Source organism: Anticarsia gemmatalis, chromosome 20 (genome assembly GCF_050436995.1).
Source record: "Anticarsia gemmatalis isolate Benzon Research Colony breed Stoneville strain chromosome 20, ilAntGemm2 primary, whole genome shotgun sequence".
In the NCBI taxonomy this organism is placed as follows: domain Eukaryota; kingdom Metazoa; phylum Arthropoda; class Insecta; order Lepidoptera; family Erebidae; genus Anticarsia; species Anticarsia gemmatalis.
The window spans coordinates 9,733,202-9,759,193 of record NC_134764.1 but is presented as its reverse complement, the minus strand read 5'-3'; the positions used below and the strand labels follow the sequence as shown (position 1 = coordinate 9,759,193).

Sequence of the window (25,992 nt, the reverse complement as noted above, 5' to 3'; positions counted from 1 at the left end):
CGGTCAGTAATTCTGATCAGAAACTTATAACAAGAAACATTATCATTAAAAGAAAAAGAACCAATTTCTACTCCGTTACCAACCTACATGTTCTTGTGGTTTAGGCTACCGTTACAACAATTGATCTGAATTGTGACCTTCTATATTTTTAAACAAATGACGAGCAACAAATACAATGATTCACTCTAGTACGTTGGTAGTATTTGAACTTGCAGATAAGTAAATAAACAGATTTGTAATTAATTTTGATAGCCAGACCATTTGGTCAATAATTGATTAAGTTGCTTACACATATCTAATTAAATGTATATACATATTAATCATAAAGGTAGGTCAGATTTGTAGTATTCGTAACCGCCGTTCATTTATGACGCGATTTATGGATTCGAATGAAGCATGGGAATTTTGTAAAGATCCTGTTAAATGGCATTCTATGGTCTCTGCCTCTTTGGAAAGAAAGCATGATTTCATGTTCATTTTAGGCATATAGGCACTAAATCCATAATAGGTACCTATGTCAAAGTTTGTATACATGTAAATGATGCATAATCTATTAAGTAGAAGTGATACAAGAAAAGGGAATTATTTTGTATGTAGCTTGGCACTGTATAGACTACGTCAACGTATTTCCGGCGGGGGCATGCGCCGGCCGGCTTGCCGCAAAGGCCGGTCGGCAATTAATAACATGATTATGTTAGTTGGTATGTGACAGACATCTATAACGTGCCGGTATTATTGCCTATATAATCTATAGGAGCCATCACTTGGCAGCTAGGAGGAAGCATTTAACAACATTTTACTTAGTTCTAATAGTAAATACTTGAGTGCTAAATGTTTTGTTTAATATTAAACTTTTCTAGATAAAAATTTTTGTTTTTATTTGGAAAATGTATGAATAACATATTTTCTTAAGAAAGCTAGCTAAGAATCTATGAGAAACCTGAAAACAATGTCATTGTTCCTACACAAGGAATATTTTGAATTAGCTACTAGATATTTTAGATTATATATTTAAAGTAGGCCTTTGACTCTGCCTAGATTATTATGATTTACTATCATGATAGTATAGATAAGAAACAAAATAAGAATTTTGAGATAAGGCATGAATATGCATGTTATTTTTTTTCATCTGATTTATAGATAATGCAAAGTATTCATGTTTGAAGCAAAGAACTATGAAGTTTGTACTGTATGGTATGTAATGAAATAAAATCTGAATTATTGTTTTAATCTTATTGTTAGATAACCATACAAAATAATTGTCATGTGATTTATTGATTGTATATTTAGAATATGTATCACTACAAATGTAAATTCTATAAAAATATTAATAGATAGGACAAGATAATTATGACTAACTTACAAGATAATCTATTAGGCTTATAGGTTTAAAAATAGTAGTTCAATGTCTAATAAACCTTTTTTATTTGTCTTTTGATACAACCCTGTTTAATGAAGGTGTAAGCATATAATACTTAGCCATCAAAAATGTTTGTATTGGGGGGGTGATTATAGGGGGTGAGAGTAGTGCTGTATATCGAGCATGTTACCGAACTCCAGACTACTATTGCCTTTTAATACATATTAACATGTTGATGTGACTGCAAAAAATATTTCTACAGTAGTCATAGGAATAATGACTATGAATGCCAACTATTGATCATTAAACATGAATAAGTGCATAAAAATGACTCATTCTTGTAAAAAGTAAACACAAATTCCATAAAGTAGTTATTTTAATGTGCCTCTATTACCATTGAGATGTAAAATTAGCATATTAATTTATTTAAATAACTAATGAAAGCAGATCTCAGTAAGAGGCAGTTACATCACAACAATTATCACTACAACACAATGTCTAGTGTCCGAACATTCTCACCGATCAACCAAGATATTGAACCTTTTTATTCAATACTTTTTGTACCATTACTTAACACCGAGACAAACAAGGTTTAGATACAAATCAAAGATTAAAAATAAAAAATGTTCGTTTTTAAACATTCTACGATCACAACTCACATTCCGATGAGATTTATAACACTATTCGAATTTTAAAACAGTGTGTACTCACAAAAAACGGGTATAATAGACACCAATTACAGTTGAGACGTGAACGGCTACACCGAAGTATAGTTTGTCGCGCAATACCATCGTTTGTTCGCGGCTGTATTGCAACAGCAGCCGATGCATTTGCAGTGTCGAAATACCGAACATTTCGTGTGTTCGGTGCACAACACGCACTCCACGGCAACAAATAACACCTATTTGCCTAACAATGACCTCTACCACCTACCTTTTCGAAGCGCTGCCTGTATTCAGCCTTCTCAATCTTATCGTTTTCCAACTGTGAAATCTTCGCCGTCAGCTCCTGCAGCGCCTGGTTTTCTTTCTCGTTCCTCACCGCTAGGTTTTCGAGCAACTCTAGCGCGTTAATCACCTTCGGCAGGAGCGCTGTAACGGCGTCAGGGCCGTATTTTTCGATAATTATCTCGCATTCCTTGCCAATATCCGACGCCAAATCGTAAACATCGACGACAGTGACTTCGTCGTCGAAATCCGGCATCTTGGCTGAGAAGCGCCTGCGGTACGGCATTTAATATCACTTGGTTTTCACTTCACGACACAACATAAAAATAAATGTTACAGCAAACTAAACACCTTTCGCAAGTGCGCCATCATTACTGAAAAAGTGAAATGTCAAATTTACTAGAGTAGGGATGTACACGTTAAGACGAACTGTCAAAGTATCTGCTATCTGCTATACCAAATTATAGCAATGTCGATAACGTTAAAACTGCTATATTAAAACGTTATTTTTATAAATATGCAGTGTTCACGTGATTGTCACAAACATATAATTTTTGTACAGTCGGTCTGAATTTATAGAAAGGATAATGAAAATTACAAAATCTAGGTAAGTGCATTGCAGTTACTAGAAATTTGTAAGAAAAAAATCGTTAATCATTTTTTCTTAGTATATTATTGGTATGTAGGTGAATCTGTCATTAAATTGATGAGTTAATAACTGAAAAACAATAATAATCAAGTAATCATACCAATGACATCACTCAATAATGGAAAAGTTATTATCGCAAAATAACTTCAAATTGAAATAGCTGACCCGTTGCGAATTATTATGCACAACACTATCTTGCTGAATGAAAGAGACAGGAGATCACTGCCTTTCACTTTGCGATCGGATACACTGTCAAAATAAGAACTATCTGCAACACGTAATTACAACTTAGTTTTGTAGGAACTTTCAAACTAGATTATGAATATTTATCAAACTTATTGTACTTATACCTTGTAAGGTAACGATACAAGATACGTGGGTGAGTTGTGATGCCTCAAAAACCAATGAAGAATATGAACAATGATTAGGCGCGTATCCGATTAGTTTCTAACGTCATCTCCGGATCTGTCAACTTTGGATTTCAAAATTGGCGCATATTTATGAGAAAGCGGAAAATGTAGGGTTTTCCATGTTATGCGTGCATTGAAATCAAATATTTTGCTTTATTTGTATTGCTCACTCTATGTATAAACATTAAGCAACACAAAGAGGCCCCTTTAAAATTAATTAAAAGCATTATAACTTAAATGTAAGACTTCTGTCGCAAAATGTTCAGAAACTCATTTTCATAAACATCATTTTCTACCAAAAACAACAGGCAAGCCTACATGAGTATGTTTATCTTACTGATAATGATAAAGGGATGTCGTCCGTGTTCGCAACATATTGTTAGTTTTCAAGAGCGTTGTTAAAATATCGATTATTAGATGCCGCCACGCACGAAGCAACAGTTGGACGGAATCAACAGGCGCGAACGCGCGCGACGCGCCATTTTCCCGCGTTTACAAATATTTTTAAATATTTTTCTTTTATTTTTTTATTTGGTGCAATGAATTATCAAAGTAAAGCCAACAAATATGTGTGTCCGAATGACCGCCAGCTGTCGCTTCGGGCCAAGTAAGTATTTCATAAAGTTTTCAATCAGCTGTGTTTTTGTTTATATTTTGGAGTTGTCTTTGATCATAGTTGATAAAATTAATACGATTATTTCCAAAAGATTTAAGACTTCTATTCTTCCCTTGATAAATAATTATTTTATTTGAGTTTAAAATTAATACTGACTCAAAAATTCTGAAAACTTACAGAGTATCGCGCTTTGAAAAGTGTACGCGGAAGTCAGAATTAAACGACTTCTTTTTTATTCATCTAGAGTTTATTATAAATAAAATCTAATAATTACCAACCAACGGAAAGGGAAATATAAATACAGTCAAATTAAGCATTATACAGTGAGAGATTAATATCTAATTCCTTTTGGTACAAAGTTGAAAGAGGATATTAAAATAGAAGCCAGAGTAATTAAGCTACAGTACAGACATTTTATTTAGCTGATGCTTCCGCTTTTGATTTGATTTATTTAAAGACTTGCTTCGTGTTCCTTTGAATGTTATAGTAGGCAATTAGCATATACTTAGGTATTTAATTTACTTATCTCTTTAAAATTTAATAAGCTTACTTAATAAAGTTAGTATGCTTATTAACTCGGAGTTGAGACTCCTTCAATGAGGACGGTCGGCGCAAGTAAGGTTTAGGCTTTGAGTCCATCACATAGGCTACGTGCGGGGGTCTTTCCTTCCCTTCACGAACTATTACAAAGAACTCCCAGGTACATTAGGTTCAATTCATCAGGATGTCTTAAATTATTTAGCTAAGGAGTAACTATTATCAGTATTTTGTTAAATGTATGTATTCAAACGGGTTTTGATCATCCACTTTTTTTCCATTTTTAAGCAAAGAAATTCAACAACCCTGTTTATTGTCCTGTAAAGCGTCCAATTATTTCCGCCCGTTTCTATATAACGCGTGAGTGGAAAAAAGGCATAAAGGGGCATGCCTTTGCCTGGCTTTGCCTTTTGATAGACGTTATAAAATGGTTACGTACTTATCTTTAAGCGCTTAATATCATGAATGCAAAAATTTGTGAGGATGTATAGAAATGTATACCTCTTTTAAGCAAAAACTACAAATCTCTCCGAATTTTTTTAACGGACAGAAACAGGCATAAGCTAGTCTTACTTACTTACTTAGTAACTTTTATATTTACATTCTTGAATGGCAGCTAGACTATAAATTAAAAGGATATCTACTTCAATACTTTTTATCACGATTTCGATTGAACTCCAAGGAATCCTAAGATTTTTCTTAAAAGAGGAAAGTCGGGGAAGTAATAAAGGAGTAGGATCGTCTTCAACACCCACGAAAATAGTCGAGCTTGTGCGTGACTCTATTATTAGAGAGTATTTCACATTTATTAAAATACGAGCAGCCAATAAAGTTCTCTCTGCATTGGAAGCTAAGTATTAAAAACATTTTTGAAGCTACAAAGGGATACTTTGAGGACTTGCGAATAAGTGTCGGATAGCACTGATAAATAAAGACAAATGTATGAAAAAACCTGCAAAAATCAAAATTCTTCCTGACAAGCTAAACGATACATATTCAGAAGTTTTGAAATCGGGGCTGATCTTTAAGAAGTTGAGGTAAGTACTTTTTCAACTACGGGTATGGACTCACTCGATAATGACTATTTGAGTGGTTGATTAAATACTCTTTGATAGCTATCATCGATGTCAGTGATAGTCAGATATCTAACGGCTAGTTTCACCGCTTCTGAATATGTATTGGCTATGTTATCAGGTATATTATTTACAGTTGTTTAATTACTTTATCTATTGGATAGTTTATCCGACACTCATTCCTTTGCTGGGAAATTTTATCTTAGTCTAAGAATACGGCTAAATGTTCACCCATCTGAGTCTCGTCCCCGACTGTGTTTAACCTTACTAATTACACGGTCTGCGGTTTTGCCGCTTCTAACAAAAATGACAAGATAAATAGGAGTTTTTTTGAAAGGGACGGTATAACACGCTCCAACTTTTTAAGGAGAGCAAGTTTAATTGACTAACTTGTGTTCGTGGACTAAGTTTACTTAAGTGTAATTAACAAAGTTCTAAGTGATACAATGGGTATTATACCTAGTAATTATTACTAACATAAAACGTTGTAATTGTTATAGTTTTATGTGGACTTTTTAAAACCTTTTACGAAAGATTGGGTTTGAAGGTACGTAAATTGGACAATTAATTAAACAATACCTTTTTTTGCATTTTTTTTTGGTTGATATTTTGACAAATAAATGTACGCAAACTTTGCGAAAATGTGAGTTTTTTATCCATTAGCTAAAGTAAAGAGATTGTTTTTGAAATTATCTTTTGGTGTTTACGAGTATGTTAGCTAGCTATAGCTATTGATTATGAATATCTATCTGTCAAACAACTTTTCATATTGCTTACCTACTATCAAAATGACTGTATGGTGTAGAAATAACTATCCTCTCTATTTTTTTATAAAAAAAACAAAACCTTCATCAAGTAAACAGACATTTAAATTTAAAAAAACCCTCTTCAACTTTGAACCCGAAAAACATTATCAAAACAAAAAATCCGCCTCAAATTATAAAACTGTTTAAAATTCATTACATGTACTAAAAATTATACCAGCGTAGAAATTATTGATAGCAGAACGTCGTAAAATCAAAGGCAGGGCGGGTGACTTACGTCGTTTTGTTGTTGAGGGGGTTTGAAGGCACATTTACATGTATATGAGGGTAGATGGAGTCAAATATTAGTTACGGGTCATTTGCCAGGCCAGTGTACGATAACCTAGATAATATGGAAAGTATGGAGAATATTATACATATTATTATCTCTAAGGAATGTCGTCTAGTCGCTTTTTTATTGGACGTCGATGGGTGTCATCGGAAAAATCCTGTATAGCTCTTAACACATGACTCAGCCCGGCTGTTCTTTTTTATATAAGCTTAATTCCTTCGCCGAATCGTAATCTATTACTATTTTTTTTCTTTATTGTTTCAGCCATTTAACTAACTGCATATGCATTACAAACAATCGGTCTGACAAAGTTACTTCCACTCAGTTTTTTTAACAACAAATAAAAAAATATCTCACTTTTTCATACGTTTCATTGAGGTGCATGTAACGTTTAACGTTATACAATTACTAGCCATAGGTAACAAAGATTCATTTAATAGAGTTTTCGAGGGCTTTTGTCGTCAGTGATCAACAAAAATCAACATGATCTTTATAAACAACTAGCTGACCCGCGCAACTTCGCTTGCGTTACATAAGAGAATCATAATTTTCCCCGTTTTGGTAACATTTTTCACTGGTACTCTGCTTCTATTGGTCGTAGCGTGATGATATATAGCCTATAACCTTCCTCGATAAATGGGCTATCTAACATTGAAAGAATTTTTCAAATCGGACCAGTAGTTCCCGAGATAAGCGCGTTCAAACAAACAAACAAACAATCAAACAAACAAACTCTTCAGCATTATAATATTAGTATAGATTACCTCCAAGTTCCAACAGTTTGTTCCAAAATAGCATATTATAATTAGCACCTTAATATACAAGCAACCTCACAATCCATGGGATTCGTGGGTGTGCCGATATTCAGAGCATGAACCTGACTGATTACATAATCTGTGATAATCCCCGTTAACTATTAATAAACTTACTGAACTATGTGTTATACATTGCTGCCACATAATGTATGGGTATTACAATTCAATTCAATACACTTCATATTCAAACATGAGAATAAAGGGAAAGTAGGTAAAAATTGAAGACTATGAATATGAAGTATTTTAGTCTCTTAAGAAGACATGAAAAATATAGAAACTAGCTCTATTTTCCAACAAATACAAAGCCTTCAAATTACAACAAACCGCAAAATATTCTCCGAAAATGTTATCGCAATAGGTATTTTTCTTTATTACTTTTTTGTTCTTTTCCACCATGCATCTAAAGTATACCAGCCCTCTTTAACCACATTTGAAAATAGGTCTTTCTCATCGCCGTCCGCTCAAAGCAGCTCTAAAAATTGTACCTTGTCTTCTGCCTTGCCTATGGCCTAGCCTGTGATCTTCGTCCTTTCTTTACTCGCCAGTCAAAAACATTCGTCTACTTCTAGCCAATTTTCCTGCCAACCAACCCTGTACCTAAATTTTGACAAAATTATTATGTTAATAAAAAAAATGGCGATAGGCTCGCCTCTTATTACGTGAAACTCACTTTGTTGATGGTGCAACGTGTGTAACAGACTTGATATTATATATGTATGTATAATTGCGAAGGTTGTCATTCCCTGTGGACCACAACAGCGTATCTACAAAACAAACACTTGGTTTATCTTACATTTAATGTCATCCCACACATAAAACAAACGTTTACTCACGTTACTTACAGAAAAGTTAATCTCAAGCTTCAATATCTTAGACGAGACGAGGAAAATCCATACTTCAATGCTATTGTAATAAAAGTCTGTCTGCCTGTCTGTGTTGCTTTTAGGCAAAATCGAAAAACTGATTTTGTTCTTATAACATATGACTAACGCAGTTAATAGCAAAGAATTCACACAAAAAATGGAGAGAAAAAAGAATAGAACATTTTTTTTTGAGCGCAGTTAAAAGTAAAACAAAGCGAGACTAATAGACGTAAATTAAGGTTTTATACTTATCTCCAATATTCAAAGTAGTTCCCTCCCTAATCCATTTTTTTTTCATCCTTGTATAAATAAAATAAATTTCCATGGAGCCATTATGGAGCTATCAAAATAAGCTAAATCGTATTTCAAACATCAGCGGCAAAAGGGCCAAAAATTGAGGATGAAAATTTCAAACTCAAGCAAACACACGCAGATCTGCTAGCAAGTATAATAATAGGTATATCAGATATTTATAATTCATAACAGATTGTATTTGTTCCAATACATCTGAAGCGGTTATATTCGGAGATCAGTTGTTATTCCCTCAAGTTATAAGTCGAGCACATATCTTGTTAACGGCGCGGCTACGTAAAGAATAAGTAAATAGTTTGCTTTTCGGATTGTGTGGGTGATACGTATTACTTTTGTAAACTTGAGGGACATTGAGGTCAATTAATCAGTAATTATAGGCTTTTTATTAAGGGCGTTACCCTTAACATCCTTTAGAGTGTGTATATTTATGTTACCATCACAATGACATGGTTACAGCAAGAGTGTTTCAGAAACAGTTACAAAAGACTCTAGAGTGGACGAATCCTAATAAAAAAAAGTTATGTACAACTCGTATAAATCAATTGTTAATATTCTTATGTAATTAATATAATTTTTTACAAAAAAACGATCCTACTAACTTAGTTTTAGAAAACTCACACAAGCATCAATTAAAATTGCTCAGAAAAATAGAGCTTATAGGAACTCTGGTGACCACAGTACGGCACTGATTCTACTCGAATTGCCACCGTGATTATTTGCAATAGACCTTCCGTTACACACTGAGAACAGGGCTTAATAAGTGCTAAAACAAACAGTCCCTTGAGGCGTCAGTCCCTTCAAGCGTCTGGAGTTTGGACAAGCTCCACCCACATCCCACAATTCCTTTAATAAACAGCCTAAGAATCTTAGAGGATTCTCAGTACACTTCGTATTGAATACATTCAAATGTAATGATATTTCTTTAGAACAAATTCGTGGAACATACTACACGTGTAACTTTCATACAATTTCAAATAAGTCAACAGGGAAATTATTGGAATTGTAAATGTAAATCAACATTATACTTACATCTATGTAAAGAAGCCTTTGCATATTAAGGAAAAGAGAATCAGAGCAATATTTCGTAAAGCAATAGCTTGTAAAGTAAAAATAAAATAAACATATACCTACAAGTATCCGTTAGTAAACCAGACTGGCACTAGAAGACCGTAGAAAAACAACGAGTCAAATCAGTACTACGAATATCACCAGTATTTTATTAATTTTCGAGTACTGTCTTTCATAAATACGGCCACATTTCTTTTCCTGTCAAAGGTTACTTACATAACATTGCGGGTCACCGACCTCTGAAAAGCAAATTATCTTTTTCGTTATCCCATATTAAATTACAGAGGTAAAACACCTTAACCAAAAACTTCATGGATACGAAGCTAACTTTAGTTAAAAAAATAATAATTTGTTCCTCGCCAGATTTCCCGTTCCCAGTATTCACGACGTGTCTTTTACGTTACAACCCTTTCTCCATTCGCTATACCTATTAATTTATTATAATACGTCCCATAGAAAGCCCTTCAACAAACCAATAGGGCTATACCTGTCAATACATAGCGTAAAGTACCAACATAATCAATGTCGACCTTGCGACGCTATCGCCTGTCGCATCCGCTTCCTACAACGACGCAACCTAATTTATTTATAGATTCCTTTGTTTACATGCCGATAGCTTATCGTTTCACATCATGTGTCTTTGACATCGTCATGGGATGAGACTAGTTGCAAATAATTTAGAAGATACAATTAGGATGATTGTCAAACGAGAACTTAAAGAGTAGTGAATAGAGCGCACTTGCATAAATCTTTTATATCAAGTAGAAACTTTCATCGTCATAGCATTGATCAGTCAGAGATTCTATTCTACAGAAATCAGACAATGAAAACCTATTGCAACAGGGATCACTTGATTCATATGAATGTTTAAAAGAAAGATCTTTCAAGAGCATACACATATTTCACAGCCGTGGATTTACAATTGCATCTTCTTAAAGTAAAGCAAGTAACAAGTTCCTTAACTCCCTTTTCTAAAAACTATCCAGTCTATCCATGTAACATTCAACCTGTACCAACCATTTGTCTAATTTATGAACGCTATATTTAAGTATATAAATGTTTCATAACCTACAAGAGCATTTACGTAACGCAACCATATATAAAAGGAGATACATTTCTTAAGTCCAAAGAAAAACTATCAAATGCAAGCAAGATGTGCACAATAAACTACAAGCTTTGTTTCAACAAGGAAACAGCGGCTGAACTTGAACCCGCTATGAATCACAGATAACGCACACACATACATACATAGAACATATGTAGGTACATTGTACGTATCATGTGGGTGGTACATCAAGTGATTCACTTGCGTAACACTCATGTAATAATATGACGCTTTGCAGGAAACTGGTGAGTATTGTTTTGATAAGTTTTGCAATTAAACGAGTAAGCCCCGGTTTCTGAGGTACATTTAGCGGTAGTTTCAATAGCGTTTTTTTTGTAAGAGTTTAAACGATATTGAATAGATAAACTACCGCTAAGTGTACCTCAGAAACCGACGGTAAGACTTTTTATGAAGATATCACATATTATTATGTATTTCAGTTTTTGTCAGATAAGACTTAGAAGAATCATAATGATGACCGCCTCTGTGGCGTGGTGTAGGAGTCGTGGGCTCGATTTCCACACGGAACAGTTATTTGAGTTATCCACAAATAGTTATTTCTGGTCTGGTTGTGCTTTGTGTCCGTTGTTTGTATGTTTGTAAAAGTCCCCGTCACACAAGAGCAAGTCTCAAAGCAGGACTTGTCTTTTTTAAAGGAGAAAGTAGATGAACTACATAAATACAGATCTCTTAGGTTATAATCTTCATAATTATCACGTAAAGCTTTTCTTTATCAATTGAAGGACGTAAGTCGGGCAAAACGCACACTTTATATCACGGGTTTTGAGGCAGTCTTGTGCACACCTTCTCAAACAAAAATATGAGGTATTTCGACATAAAAGTTCCCACTCTGGGACACCAATACCTACCTACTATTTGTTGCATTTGTATGGTAACGTAAATATAAACTAACACGACGCCTCCTACACACCATGTTTTATTGCATGTAAGGACTTAAAGTCATAATAGAGAACACTCCTCAACCAATAAAATCCATTAAGCGTTTGCAACTTTACGAGCGAATAAAGAATGCTATTTCTCACTTATGTATGTACGAGTTCAATTCTAAGAAAAATTTAACATTTTACAAAAAAGTAAATTTCACCATTATAAGTTTTTTTTTATTATTCAATAGGCATTAATTTAATAAGTAATGAATTGAGCGCAAATTTTTGCACATTCTTGTGAGTCTTCGATTTGAAGAGTCTCTTTTTTATTTATTTGTTAAGCTTTACATCCATACATTACGAAGATGTAGGCAGAGGTGTAATAAATAAACCCACGTCTGCACGTAATAGAAAGTACTTTGCCTGTCAATGAAATCAAGCCCAAGACCTTATGATTACGAGCCGGATACACTAACAACTGCGCCACAGAGTTGCTCAGTCCTTAAACTACGGAAAATCGTTAATGTAAATGTCAGTATTCATGATCCCTTATACCGAAAATTTGGAACAAATATTTCAACTAGCTCTTTACTACCTTACGCCCACGCATTCAAACTATCTTTATATCGAACTAGCTGACCCGCGCAACTTCGCTTGCGTCACTTAAGAGAGACTGGGTCAAAATTTTCACCGTTTTTGTAACATTTTTCGTTACTACTCCGCTCCTAATGGCCGTAGCGTGATGTTATATAGCCTATAGCCTTCCTCGATAAATGGCCTATCTAACACCGAAACAATTTTTCAAATCGGACCAGTAATTCCTGAGATTAGCGCGTTCAAACAAACAAACAAACAAACTCTTCAGCTTTATAATATTAGTATAGATTTCATTAAAATCCGTTCGGCGGTTTAACCCTTGAAACTTTACGGTCTGATAGAATCATGGAACGCCAAAACGTCGTTTAGTAAACTATCATCGCAGCAAGTAACCGTTGTATTGTGTAGATAACGACTTATAAGCCTCGTGACGGCATTAAAGCAAGTTTGACACTAAGTTGACTATTAACGGATACCAATTAATATACAATGTAGAACTCTTCCGTTACTAAGTGACGACTAGGCAACGTACAGCCGAAATTCCTGAACGTAGAAGAAATTTGGTATGATAATTCCTTAGGGAGTGTAGAGGAGCACTAAGAGTAGATTTTTGGAAATTTCCTCCCGAATAGGGGTGAAATTCAAAGCGTGAAAGCGGAAAGCTAGTAATAAACATAGTTAATCTATCTTTAAATAGCTGACCCGGCCCGCTCGTGTACTTCTCATCCCCTCTTACAGCTGATATAAAAATATACGTGCCTAATAATATGTATACTAACTATCCCCATGTTCAATGTCAACAAAATGAGTGTAGACGTTTAGCCGTAAAAGTGTAACAAACAGATTTCGCATTTACATTATTTGCAAAGATAATAAAAATGGATAATGTTAGTTTGGTAATGATTGTTGGGTTAGGCAACATTTATTATTAAACTAAACCCGAATTTCCTGTAGACTTTTTTCCAGTACAATTACTCATGCGGAGATTTCAGACATACCATTTTATCGTATTTCAAGACATTTCCAATACCGCATGAAATATCGAGTGAGTATCAAATGGCGAGGTCAGTTGCTTGTGGTCGACACTGTGAAATATATCAGACACAGGATACTCTCGAATCTCGAAATTCATCGATAGAAAGCAAACATTTCAGTTAAGACTAGCAAAAACATTGTGTACTACGCTATAAAATATAAATCACTTTATGATGAAAAGAGTATCAAATGTGTAAGGACGGAATTGGGAAAATCATGAAACAAATTTAGGAAAATCTCTAGATTATGAATAAGTAATGAACATTGTTGATCTCATTATAATCTCGTAAATTTACACATATGTACATTCGGAAAGGAATGGTAACATTAAAAGCGAAATATCTACATCATATATGGCAAACACGTAACAACACAGATTCAGGAAAATATAATTTGCACACTTACTACGTTTGTATGCAAAAATACTAGCTTTTAGAAAGCAAACTGAACATGGGCCAGGGGCCTACGTTCAGTTTGCCTACTACAGCACAATACAGCAGAGCTCGTGGGTAAGTAAGAACAGCTGCGCAAAACGACCTGTTTCGGAAGGCATGATAATTGAGGGTCCCGACTGATCTTTGACAATCGTTACCTGTAGCCAGAAGCTTGAAAGTCTGACAACCAGTTTTACCGAATATTTTCGTGTTATAACCCAGGTTGAGGAGGTCCGATAGACAGTTGCTCCATGACAAAAACTCTCTCTAATAATACGGAAGCCGAGACTCAATACAGAGGACTCTAAGTATTCTGTTTAAGTAGAACAGCCCACCGAGAATGCACTTTCTTTCTAAATGGATCTAAAATTTATTCATTAAGATGTAGCAAAATTACTTCAGTCCTTTGGCTTTCGCCTACGAACTTGCTAAGCTTAATACTCTCACAGAATGCACCAATACCACAGACAATCTACACCACACGTACAGATCTCTAGTCGTTCTCGTTACATTACATTTCCCCACACAATACCGTATAAGCCAGCACTTAGGTAATGCACCGTGGAGGCATTGTGTTGGAAAATTGCTATGCAACAGGCTTTCTGTACCACCTAGTTCTAGCTAGAAGTAACTACTGAATATTGTGCAATAGTGAAGTAATCTTGTAGAAATGAGGTGGTGGGATTTTTATTCATATAAGGCTAACGTCAACCAGTATATTCCTTTTAACGAAGTCAGAATGTTATTTTAAAGGAAAATGGTTCGGTTTAGTAATATGTGTTTGTATTGGTAATATTATGCGGAAGTCGATACGGGTATGAGTACTAGCGTTATAAACGTTTTCGTATGTGATTTTGGATATTATGAAAATCGTATGGAGTAAAGAAAATAATATATTACAGGGATTAAAATTAATTGTTGAACATTATGCATTGCTTTTTATGTAAAGGTTATGCTAAGGGACTCTTTATTGCAAGGCGAAGATGGAAAGATAAAATATAAACAGAAATAATTTTTAACATCTTTTTTAATAAATACGTCAATCGAGAAAAGTTAATACGCTTAACGACACACACTACAAAATACCATCAATACTTTTATTCATCTAATATAACCTATAGATTCAGAAGCTAAATGTACATTCCAATATTAAATTAAAAAATAGCTTCCCCTCACACAACACACAACCAATCTACCCTATAATAACCAAACACATTTATACTATAAATCATAACATGTCTCTCGAATCCCTGGAGGCTAAAATCACAGCTCTCACCGAATGACAACACAAAAAAAGGAACCACGAATAATAAACAAAAGAGATATTACACACTTTTTTTATTATATAACTAGCTTTTCCCGTGACTTCATCTGCATGGTTTTTACTGAAAAAGTACCCTGGCTAGATTTTCCTTCCTGTGGTAGAATCTACATATTATAGCCAAAAGGTACTAAAGTCAGATTAATATGATCTCAATCGGTTAATCCGATTTTACGTGATAGAAGGACAGGCAGACTTTTCATACTAATAAATAATTAAAAATTCACAATGTCACAGAACCGATTACCTTGACATTAAAATTAATTGCAAATTTTATAGGAATTAATACAACGGCCAGCGTAACCCGTGCGCCGAAACATCAAGCAATCCGATGCAAAATGCATATTATTATATTCGCTACAATATTAGTTAATAAAATCACACAAAGTGGAATATTCCAAGTTTTCAATACAAACGGAATATTACAAAGAATAAACATTACCTTAATTAAATGCAATCCTGATAATATTATCCTCCGCACAAAGGTTTTAGTGAAATGAGTTCTGGTCAGTTACAATTGTTTTAATTGTACCTTTAATTAATTGGTATAGCGATTTAATTGCTTTTTACTTTAGCTTGTTATGACGTCTTTTTTTGAACTGAAAAATAATTTTATCTTAAAAAAGTTAATATCAAAATGCAACGGGTCTTATGCGCGATAAATTTAAATGTCACGATACCTTATTTATTTATCCGACGTTTCGATCGAGTTACACCAACCATGGTAACGGGCTGACGCGTATCAAAAAATGATGTTCTGAAACAAAGTCTATGTATGCCTGTCTCTAAATCTTTATTTCATACTATGTATGTGTGTTGTGTACACACTCGGACAGTATAAACAACATCCCGCATAGACTGGCTACAATAAAGTGGTGGTCGAAGCCGAATATTAGCTAGAAGGGCATTAATATATTTACACTCTTGTAGATTTGTAATCAAGAAAACAGACTTATAACATCGCTATTAAAAAACCAGATAAGTAAATTTATTAAGGGCCTGTTTTACAGTTAAAGAATAACTACCTATGTATTATATTAAGTATAAAAGCAACTGTCAAAATGACATTTGAATAACTATCCGTAATCCGATAGTTTTCCAGCAGTCTTGAACACGGACCTAAGAATTTAGTTTTAAATATCACCAATAAATGTCTCAGGAAGCACGCAAACGACACGGTTGTTCGCAAGAACAAATCACGAATGGCAACATAGGTATTCAAGGCTAAACTTTTCCATAGGTTATAATGTAGATCGTGTAATAAAAAAGCTTTGATGTGGCACCGCTTTTAATGTCCCGTTTCGCGGTAGACCTCGTTCCCTTGAAACAGGGAATAGCTGCGAGGCTACGGGCGAAGTCGATATAAAATAAATCACATTATTTTGTTGTTATTATAGGGCTTTTATGGTGTTTCGTGATTGAATAGCATCAGTTCTGTAGAGTAATTTTGTACTATCGTATCGCTTTTGGGTATTTGTCATTTGAAAATACTTGATTAAAACATTGCGACCCCACCGTACCTCTGGCTACACACCCCCAATGAAAACGATTATATTCAATAAACGCAATGAGCTTATTATTTTTTGTAAAAAAATATTTTTTCAATAGCCCACACTTGTAAGAATCGCCTTTTAGTTTGAAAAGGTAGATCATTTCAGAAAAAAAGAGTTTCAAATGGCTGATATCTAAAAATTTATTCTCTAATGAGCCATTTTATAAAATATTGCAATGATTAGTCACACTTCAAAAGTATAGTATTAAATAAGGTATCGTATGTAAATTGGTTACTAAAAGAGCTATAGTAATACCTTAAATTTATTTTTTCATTTAAATGTTATGGTACTAGAAAAGAGATTTTTTTACTTAAAATAAATCTTATAAGCAACCTCAAGTTATTACAAGCATGTATTTCGCTAGCAGCGGTGGGATGCTGCAGTTTAATCTCAGTTATCTCGCGTTTCTACTTGACTTGCTAAATTAATGTCTTGAAAGTTATCTTGACTTGGTATTACTAAGCTGTTTTTAAGACTTTTTTACTGCAGATATAAAGTAAAAGTAGTTAACGTAAATTGAAATTTAGTTTCGCTTAATGCTAAAATATTAATTTGATAGAAGTATTTTTCAGTTACTTTAATAAATTTACCATGCTAACTAACATGTGCGGCTCCGCTCGTGTAATTTAGATTAACCAAATTAAAAAAAAGATGCAAAGCGGGTCCGAATTGTAGTCTATGTTTGTTCTTGGAGATTAAACATTATAGTTACAGTGATAAAGTATAACTCATTACTTAGTTGTCTTAATAATTTAATAAAATTTATTCAATCTACTTACGTCAGTTATTATTTTGACAAAACAATACGTTCTTGATCAACAATAAAAGTAATGGCGCAAGTGACTTCACAAAAATGTCGATTTGCGCAAACAAAACCACACAACCCACATAACACAATCCCATTCTCAACAAATGTACATTACAAAGGGCCAATTACACTAATTATAATCCTAAATAACCATGTCTTTTGATCCTTGCGGTCGTAGCCGCGGGGTGACGTCACTTTACATAAGCCTTCCCGCTTCCCACTCATGTCGTGTCTCATTTTGATATACAAATGTGTATTTGCGTTTATAATTAAGTAGTTTCTGGCTTTACGTGTGGAAATATATTCGGTTTAAAAAGCTTAGTGAGAAGTGTTAATAAAGCCTTAATCTGTCAAAAAACTATTTTTGAGTCTATTCTGTAGTGCTTGTGAAAATTCTTTAGGCGTAGACATCTACTACGTAGAGGGTCTACGGTGCTACGAGTCTACGGAATTGTAGTAAGATTCGAATTAGTGTATGTATGTAATAAGGTATGATGCTTTAAAACGATACAGTCTTTTTATTCAGCAAATATGTAAAAATATACCGTAATTAATATTTCAGCCAATATTTTTGTATTCATCCCAAATTAGTTCAAGGCTGTTCCGCGTTACAGCTGATTGATTGACCCACTTTTTTCAAACTTTCATGATCTGATAACTTTTCCTTTTTAAAAGCAAAATTGATCAAAGAACTCATTTGAATACACACTTATTACCTATGTAACTCAGACTTTAGTACTCCTGGATAAGTATCAAATAGCTTACCAGATGGAATCTTGACGATTCTTTATCATTTCACTTTATATTCTAGCAGATAGGTTATCTGACATGTATTACTGACCCTTAACCTTCCTCACGTGAATTGCTTATAAGGTAACTGTTTATTCCCATGTTACCGAGAAAAAGGGCTTATGTCCGGTACTCTTCCATAGAAATACACGTGCATGTCACAATAATTCCGACATACGGATTAACTTCCAATAACGAACAAACAAACCTTTTGACAACACAAATCGCTTCTAACGAACTGCGGGAAATTGGACCAATATTGTTTGTACTAAATATTTGACAAACAATCTGAATATACGAATGACAAACTGTACAACTAATAATAATTTTATTCCGAGTAACCATAACTAGCAGTGGATATGTTTACGGTATCGGGTTCGACTGACGGGATGGGCAAATTTACATAGGGTTTTTCTAATTTGTATAATATAAGATATATAAGCGGCATAGTCAGTTGCAGCTAGCGGTCAGTAAACGACCTGTGGGTTAAGTAACCTTTAGCACGGTCATTCTGCTAGAACCAGAACTATTAAGATAACAGTCGCTAAACCGCGTCTAAGGCCTTCGGGCAGCTTGAACAACTTTGACCCTAAGTTGACCTTACTATTCGATAAAATAAGGAGAGAATTTGTATAAGAAAAGTATTCTCAATAGTAGCCCGGAGTTTAGTAACATGCCCAGTATAAACTCGGGCCCTATTTTTGCTTCTAACGTTAACTGCGAAGACATGTGTTAGCAAAAGACAAAAACAACGAGCAAAATAACTCCATTCGACATTATTCTACACAATAAAACAGCTACGTCCATCTTGTCAAATCTTTCTACATCCAAATGACGTATACCGTGACGTCACAGTACTTGATTGTCAATAACAAGGCGCCTTGAACTGTCGCGTTATGAAGAAAGTGATGTTGCGGAGATCAACTTGTGATCCCTTCCAATTGAAGTGTATGAAATGAGAAATTGTTTGGTGTAAATATTGTTTCGATTGGTAGCTTAGAGAGATATTGGTGGAGGGGAGTGTTGTATTTTTTATACTAGTGTGCAAATGAATTTATATCTATTGTTTTTCTCCACATAAAATAACGAAATGTGGTTGGTTTTTGCACGTCAAAACGGAAGAATAGGTTTAATGATAGAGTGATAAGGAATTCCTAGGAAGATTGTAGGTTGTTCGTTTTAATTCCCGTATTCTATTACGTAATAAAAATACAACGCAAGAGTTTGAAAGTTAAGATTCCGGCATAATTTCTGCAGAAAATGATCTATGACTCTGTCAAACACACACACCCGCACATAAAATATTAAACACAGAAATCAAATCCTAGACACTTTGTTTCATAAATCGCTTCTGATATACATTAAAAAAAACCTTTTCTATAATAACTAAGTAAACACAATGTCATGATCAGGGATCAGTGATCCGATAATGCATACAACTAATATTTGACTTGTTCTCCCTTGTATCAGATAACAGGCATTATGTCATGAGCTTTGTGCGCCGAAATATGTATCACATGCGGGAACTTGCGGGTTTAGGGAAAAGGTTCGAAAGTATATACTTTTTGTTTGTTTGTTATGGAACGTTACATTATTTGTATTCGACGTTACATGGCAAATAAGTAAACCAAAAACTAAGTAAAATGAAAACAATAGATATAGTGGGAAATGTGTAATTTTTTTTTGATCTTATAAAGTGTAACTAGTTACTAGTTTTAATATAGGTTGGAAAAAGTATTTTATCAGTCTTACATTCTTCCAAATTAGGAAACTGGACTGAGATCAACATAACACGTCGCCAGAGTCACAAATATACCAAAGCAAACTGTTGGTCCAAACTTTATCCTGCGCATTTCTTAAGAAACGTTCTTCAAAGGCACGCAAATTCTATGTATTCATGTCATCTGTATAATGTACTTTGAGGCTTATACCTATAAGACACTAAACACAACTTCAATCTAAATAAAAAAACAGTTTTAAAAAATATATTTCTAAATTCTCTTTAAATTTTACACGTGGGTCTTATTTAAATGTAAACCTTCTGTACCCTTGCTGAAATATTACCCCTACTTGAGCCCTCCTTAAATAATATAATTATGTCTGAGTCCAATTACTAAGCTAATTACTCATTATTCGCTTGATTAAGCAATTACACGGGAACACTAATTAACTGTATTACGTAAATATGTGCTGACTTATATTATTCATAAAATTATTATTAACGAGCACTGAAAAAGAGTGAATTTATCTTTATAAAGTCGCTATAAACTAACTTTTCTTGTTTACAGAAAACTTTCTAATCTATAGTAATCTATAAATTCTAATAACCGTTTGGCTGACAATAAATCGGTCCCGGTTATTGTCAACTAAGATACCGGTCGTATAGTTAAAGAGCGCTGAAATTCTTTCAAGCAGAACGAGTCACTGTCAAGAGCATAGTCTATCGAGTCCTAATAAATTACTTAAAAGTTGTACCTATTACAGACTCCGTACGGGCTGGAGTGCAGCCAGGAGCGAGCCTCCTCTCACTCCGAGCGAGAGGGAAGCCATAGCAGCCGTGGTCAAGAGAGCTGAGAAGATTGATGAGGTGGAAGCTAAGAGGGTCGGCCGACTGGTGGCAAGATTGGAAGGTGAGATGAACCAAGATAAAATACGAGTATATAGAGTACATTGCTAATAGCAAGATTCACCGGAACACAAAGTGTGGTTATCCGTTTATAAACTTCATCAATATGCCAAACATCAAATCTATTAAGTAATTTTTGCTTCAAAGACTAGCTACATCCAGACAATCAAAGTTTCGAATCTCTTAGGTGTTTACCAGTCCGAATGGCGAATACAATATTCTGTCTTGTACATGTTTGTAACAGACTGGCATGCGATATGGATAAAGCAAAGGAAGTTCATCTGTAGAGAGCAAAGGTATTATATTCAGTCATGTTATTGGAGATCTATATTCTCTTCCTCACATGAAAACAGGCTGTAGTGTTCTATATTTATTGTATTTCGTTGGTACAGAATATTTGGTTGAGGGAAGCGACAAAAACAAATAAAACTTTCAAACTCAATATTGACCGGCGCCCGCTTGTTAAACGTTTCGAAACCACGAATAGTAAATACGCAATGTGTAGTCAAAGTAAATAACAATGGATTCGTTGACCACACCAACTGATTCTAATCTTTTTTTCGCCCAACTTTGTTATTTGTAAAGCTCTTAATTTATTCCAGATTAGATAGAAAATAAGTTTTTCCACAGAATGAGACGTATAATAAGAATAAGATGTCAGAAGACGGAACAAACTTAGGAATAAATCAGTTGCTTTTAAATTAACCTTTTAATTAGCTCATACTCTTAGCTGATAATATTTTTCTTACCCTGAAAAATTAATAATCCGTCTTTTTGATAAATTGTGTCGATTTAAATGTGTTCTTAAGCGAATTTAGAGAACATGATAAGTTTCTGCCTATATAAAAACCAGACATTTGCATAATAATTTTAATCTCTGCATCATCCTAAGGTAAAGTGGCAGAAAATGCCTTTGGCATTAAGTTCACCTTTATACACTTTTGTATAAGAAGTTTAAAATAAATAAATATATTATGTTTGCCAAAAAAGGGCTATACCCAAATACCAGTTAGAACAAATACCATCCCTACTGCAGTATAGTACCGAGAAACTCGCTTAATCAAATTCCCGTGCCATACAAAATTCGGCGAAAAAAACTTCACTCCGAGAATCGTTCACGGTTGATGTCATTCTCTCAACTTTTTTATTATTTTGTTCCTCGAAATACGGAGATTTTCAGACGTTAGGGATAATTGTACTAATTAATGATCAAAACAATCGTCTTTGTTAATGACTTGACGTAAATCTGAAGTGATGTTGACTGTCTTGGAAGAAAATTGTGATTTTCAACTTCAGAAGGTGATCATTTGTAATGAAGTTAATCTGATTGAAAGAGGTGACTTATACTATTTAAAAAAATCAACTTCCCGTGTTATTTTGCTTGTTGTAATTCCATACAATACTCGAAACCGAATAATATTTTTAAATAAATAAGAACATAAACAAAGAGCTTTAAATGATGATATAAATCAAACTAAACATTTCGAACTATACAATCACCAGATTAACCATAGGTTAAGCAACCAAGGGCGACATAATATAAAACACTGGACCTACCCTTAGCCTCTCGCCTACCACCCCCTGGGAAGGGGTGGCTCTATTTATAGCACAAAGTACCCAACGATGTCCTTTTTTAACTTACTACAAAACAATTTGCATGTTGACGTTGTTATGAGAAAGCTGAAGATGTTTTGCAGTTAAATACAGAATTCAAAGAAATATGTAGCTATTAAAAGCATTGAATAACTTACTCAGGGTAACTCAGGTTTCTGAGTACGTTTAGAGGTAGTTTATCTATTCAATAGCGTTTAAATTCATTTAAAAATTACAGTTTGAAAAGATAAACCGCTAATTTGGCTCAGAAACTAGGCATTATTAGTATTTGAGTTAAGCGTGCTTCACAACTGAAGCGTTAAAATCTGTTCTGGTTAGTGGTTGTTGTCAATAAAGATAACAATTATTACGCCATGTCAAAGGTCTTTCGGGATTGAGCAAATTAGACATTAAGTTCATAACTTTTAAACTCTCGCGTTGCATGTTTAATGTTTAATAGAATACGGGAATATACGCTAACACGCATTTTACCTTAAAATGCCTAACGTTTCGGCGCAGGTTGCACTCGCCGTGGTCGCAGGCTGACTCAGCCACGTTAGGCATTTTAAGGTAAAATGCGTGTTCGCGTTAATTCCCGTATTCTATTATACATTAGACATTAAGTTGCCCAAAAACTGTAAGCGAATAATAATTTATTATAAGATAAATAACACCGAGATAGTATCTTAATATTGAATGTTGAAGTGAAATTGACACGAGAACGGAAGTAGGGATGAAAAAGGGTTTTTCAAGTATCACTAGCAGACCCATCAATTATAAACGAAATCTATGAATATCTTATAATATTAAACTTAAATAATCTGCTTTCTTGGTTAAGACAAGCTCATTTATTCATTTTCTTTCACAAAATTGATAATATATGAAAAGTTACACTCCATTTAAGTTTCGTTTCATTGTTCTTCACTGGCTCAAAATGAGAAAATATCTATACTTTAAATTTAAGTTTTGTTTTGTTAAAGATATCTTGAATTAGTCCTCCCAAACGTGGCTCTAATATACTTCCTACATTTGTCCAGGTATGCGTCGTTCAGCGCAAGGTCCAGCGCCCCGAGCTTGCCTGCTCTGCGGAGAAACGGCACGACTGCTGGCTCCACTCAGGACCTGTTCCATCTGCAGACACACAGCCTGCTCCAAGTGCGTCATAGACAACCCTCCACATAGGTAAGAGAAAACGCACTTTTGTCTCGCTATTTTTACGGCCAGTTGCTAGATCAAAAGTAACAGCCAAAGTATAGGGGGAAAAATAAAAATTACAAGAAGAAAATGGCCGTAAGACTAGTTAACGTTAGAAGCTTCTACAGAAATTGTATTTTGAACGATAATAGAATTATCGGGGTTCATCGTTCTTGTAACTGTTTAAAAAAATGTACAATTAAACTGTTTAAAAAACTTAAAAATAATGGATGAATTAATTGAGAATATAATTTTCTGTACGGAAGTAATTGGGTATGGTAATTTTATGTGTGTACATACTTATTACTTAGATTAATGAAACTGAGTTAATTGATCTATCAATTAACAATGTTTGTCCTTTGTATTATGGAATGCTTATGATGCAATATATCATACAAAATATTTAGTTGGACAAATAAACCTGGACTAATAGATAGTCTGTGACTGGATACTTCGGATAAGCGTATAACGATGATTGACGGTGCGTGAAGGCAAGGCGCCGCTGACAAGACGTAGTTCACAGCTATAGTTAGATACTTAACTATGTAACACAATATAGGACATATTATCTACCCTGAGATAATGATACAAGTGCCATGCCATGTTTGATATAAAGAATTAAAATCATTCTAAAATATAATGCTCTTTAGATCTGCAAGTGCAATAACAATTACTTTTTTCCGCTTTGCGCTTATAAGTCTCGTGTTAGAGTGGGCAAGCCCTTTGCAATATACTATTCATGTTACCAAACTCCGGGCGGGAAAATACAAAAATCAAGAAATACTGCTCGATGGGGCAATCTAACAAGACCTTGTGGTACTGGTGGTGGACTAGATACGTAGATAGTTTTTAACTATCTACCGTTCATAACATCCTCGTTTACGTAATAAAGAGTATATTTCAGTTAACCACAATGTGATTTATTATGAAAGCAATTAACTAGTAGGTTAACAGTCTGACAGGTGACTTCTAAATCCCAACGGATTTTATAATTCAAGAGGACTCTTACAGGGAACGATACGGGACCGATTGTAGGACACGATCTGCCACAAATTATTGAAGATATTGACTAATTAATATAAGGCTCTAACACCTATTAAATATTTGTGTTATCTGTAACCAAATAAGATACCTAATAGCCGAAGAAAACCACTAATGCAACACGCACAAGAAAAGTGAAAATTCTACTTAGAAAGGTTTTTAGTTTGGACATCCAATTTTTTTTTTTTGAAATGCTCTTTTGAGCATTATACAGTGTGAGCACTACAAGTCTACAATTTACATAGGCATTTATTTAATAATACTCCTTGTACTGCTGTATGATCGCGAACTTAATATAATCATAAGAAAAAAGAACAAAGTAAAGCTTTTTCTTTGTATACAGATCTCCCCTCTACTCAAGAGAAGCCTACATGTGCAACCTATGCGCGGAGACCAGGGAGATGTGGAAGAAGTCAGGAGCTTGGTTCTTCAAGTCTTTGCCTAAATACATCCTCCCTGATAGAAGAACCACTGGACGGTACAACGATACAGAGCTGGCGAGATCTTTGCAGGTAAACTTATGAAGTAATTATTATGTCACTTGAAAATATTCTCGAAAGTGAGGTATAAATATTTGTTTCCAGAAATACGATTGAATACTGAAGTCCATATTTTACTCTTTGAATTGCGCCAAAGTAGAAAACAATCAATTTATTCTCTTTCTACATAATATTGAAGTAAAAATATGAAGTTAAAGATTTTTCTAGTTGTTTCTTTTTCCTCGTTTCATACCTCGGGATCTTTAGAAATCTTTTAAATCTGAAGACGTCAAAATACTAAAATTATTAAAAATCTAAATAAAATTATACATTGCGTTGTTTGATAACTTTTCAGGGCTTTTTCGCTTAATACTTCACATTTTATCATTATTTTCTCCAAAACAATGTAAAAACGTAACGTCCTGCGGCTTGACATGTACTCAAGCCGTGTTAAGCCGCGGGGCAGGCCATTTGCGCTGTTAGAACATTTAATGGTTTGCATACTTCCGACTACATCGGCTTATTTATGTTTGCAGTATCCCTGTTATGGGTCCGATGACGTAATAAATGTTTTATATACTTTTTAAAGACAAGGAAAAATATTGTCTATTTTGTCGTGTGGTAGTGTAAGCGACTGCCCGTGGCGACAGCAGGTCACGAAGTCTTGGGGTGACTTAAAGTACTATTGAGTTTTTCCCAATTCATCTTGAAAAATTCACAAAAGTAGCCCGGAGTTTGGTAATATGGTGTATGACAATAGACTTGCCCCCTATAACATGGGACTA

General features: G+C 34.3%; 2 protein-coding genes across 4 annotated transcripts in view; one reads left to right on the top strand and one right to left on the bottom strand.

Annotated features, from left to right (window-relative positions):
• Positions 1–2,672, bottom strand: part of Rilpl (Rab interacting lysosomal protein like) — a 68,456-nt gene extending 65,784 nt beyond the window's left edge. For both annotated transcript variants that reach the window (XM_076128062.1, XM_076128063.1), the window contains exon 1: positions 2,294–2,672. In XM_076128062.1, the coding sequence (XP_075984177.1) occupies positions 2,294–2,593 (300 nt within the window). In that variant the 5' untranslated portion in view covers positions 2,594–2,672. The remainder of the gene's footprint in view (positions 1–2,293) is intronic.
• Rph (Rabphilin) overlaps positions 1–25,992 on the top strand; it is a 242,387-nt gene that overhangs the window by 188,698 nt on the left and 27,697 nt on the right. The window contains exons 1-4 of one of the 2 annotated variants that reach the window (XM_076127288.1): positions 3,822–3,973; positions 20,759–20,904; positions 23,531–23,675; positions 25,072–25,240. In XM_076127288.1, coding sequence (XP_075983403.1) covers positions 3,906–3,973; positions 20,759–20,904; positions 23,531–23,675; positions 25,072–25,240 — 528 coding nt within the window. In that variant the 5' untranslated portion in view covers positions 3,822–3,905. Of the gene's footprint in view, positions 1–3,821; positions 3,974–20,758; positions 20,905–23,530; positions 23,676–25,071; positions 25,241–25,992 lie in introns of those variants that run through there. The other variant, XM_076127289.1, reaches the window with a different exon arrangement.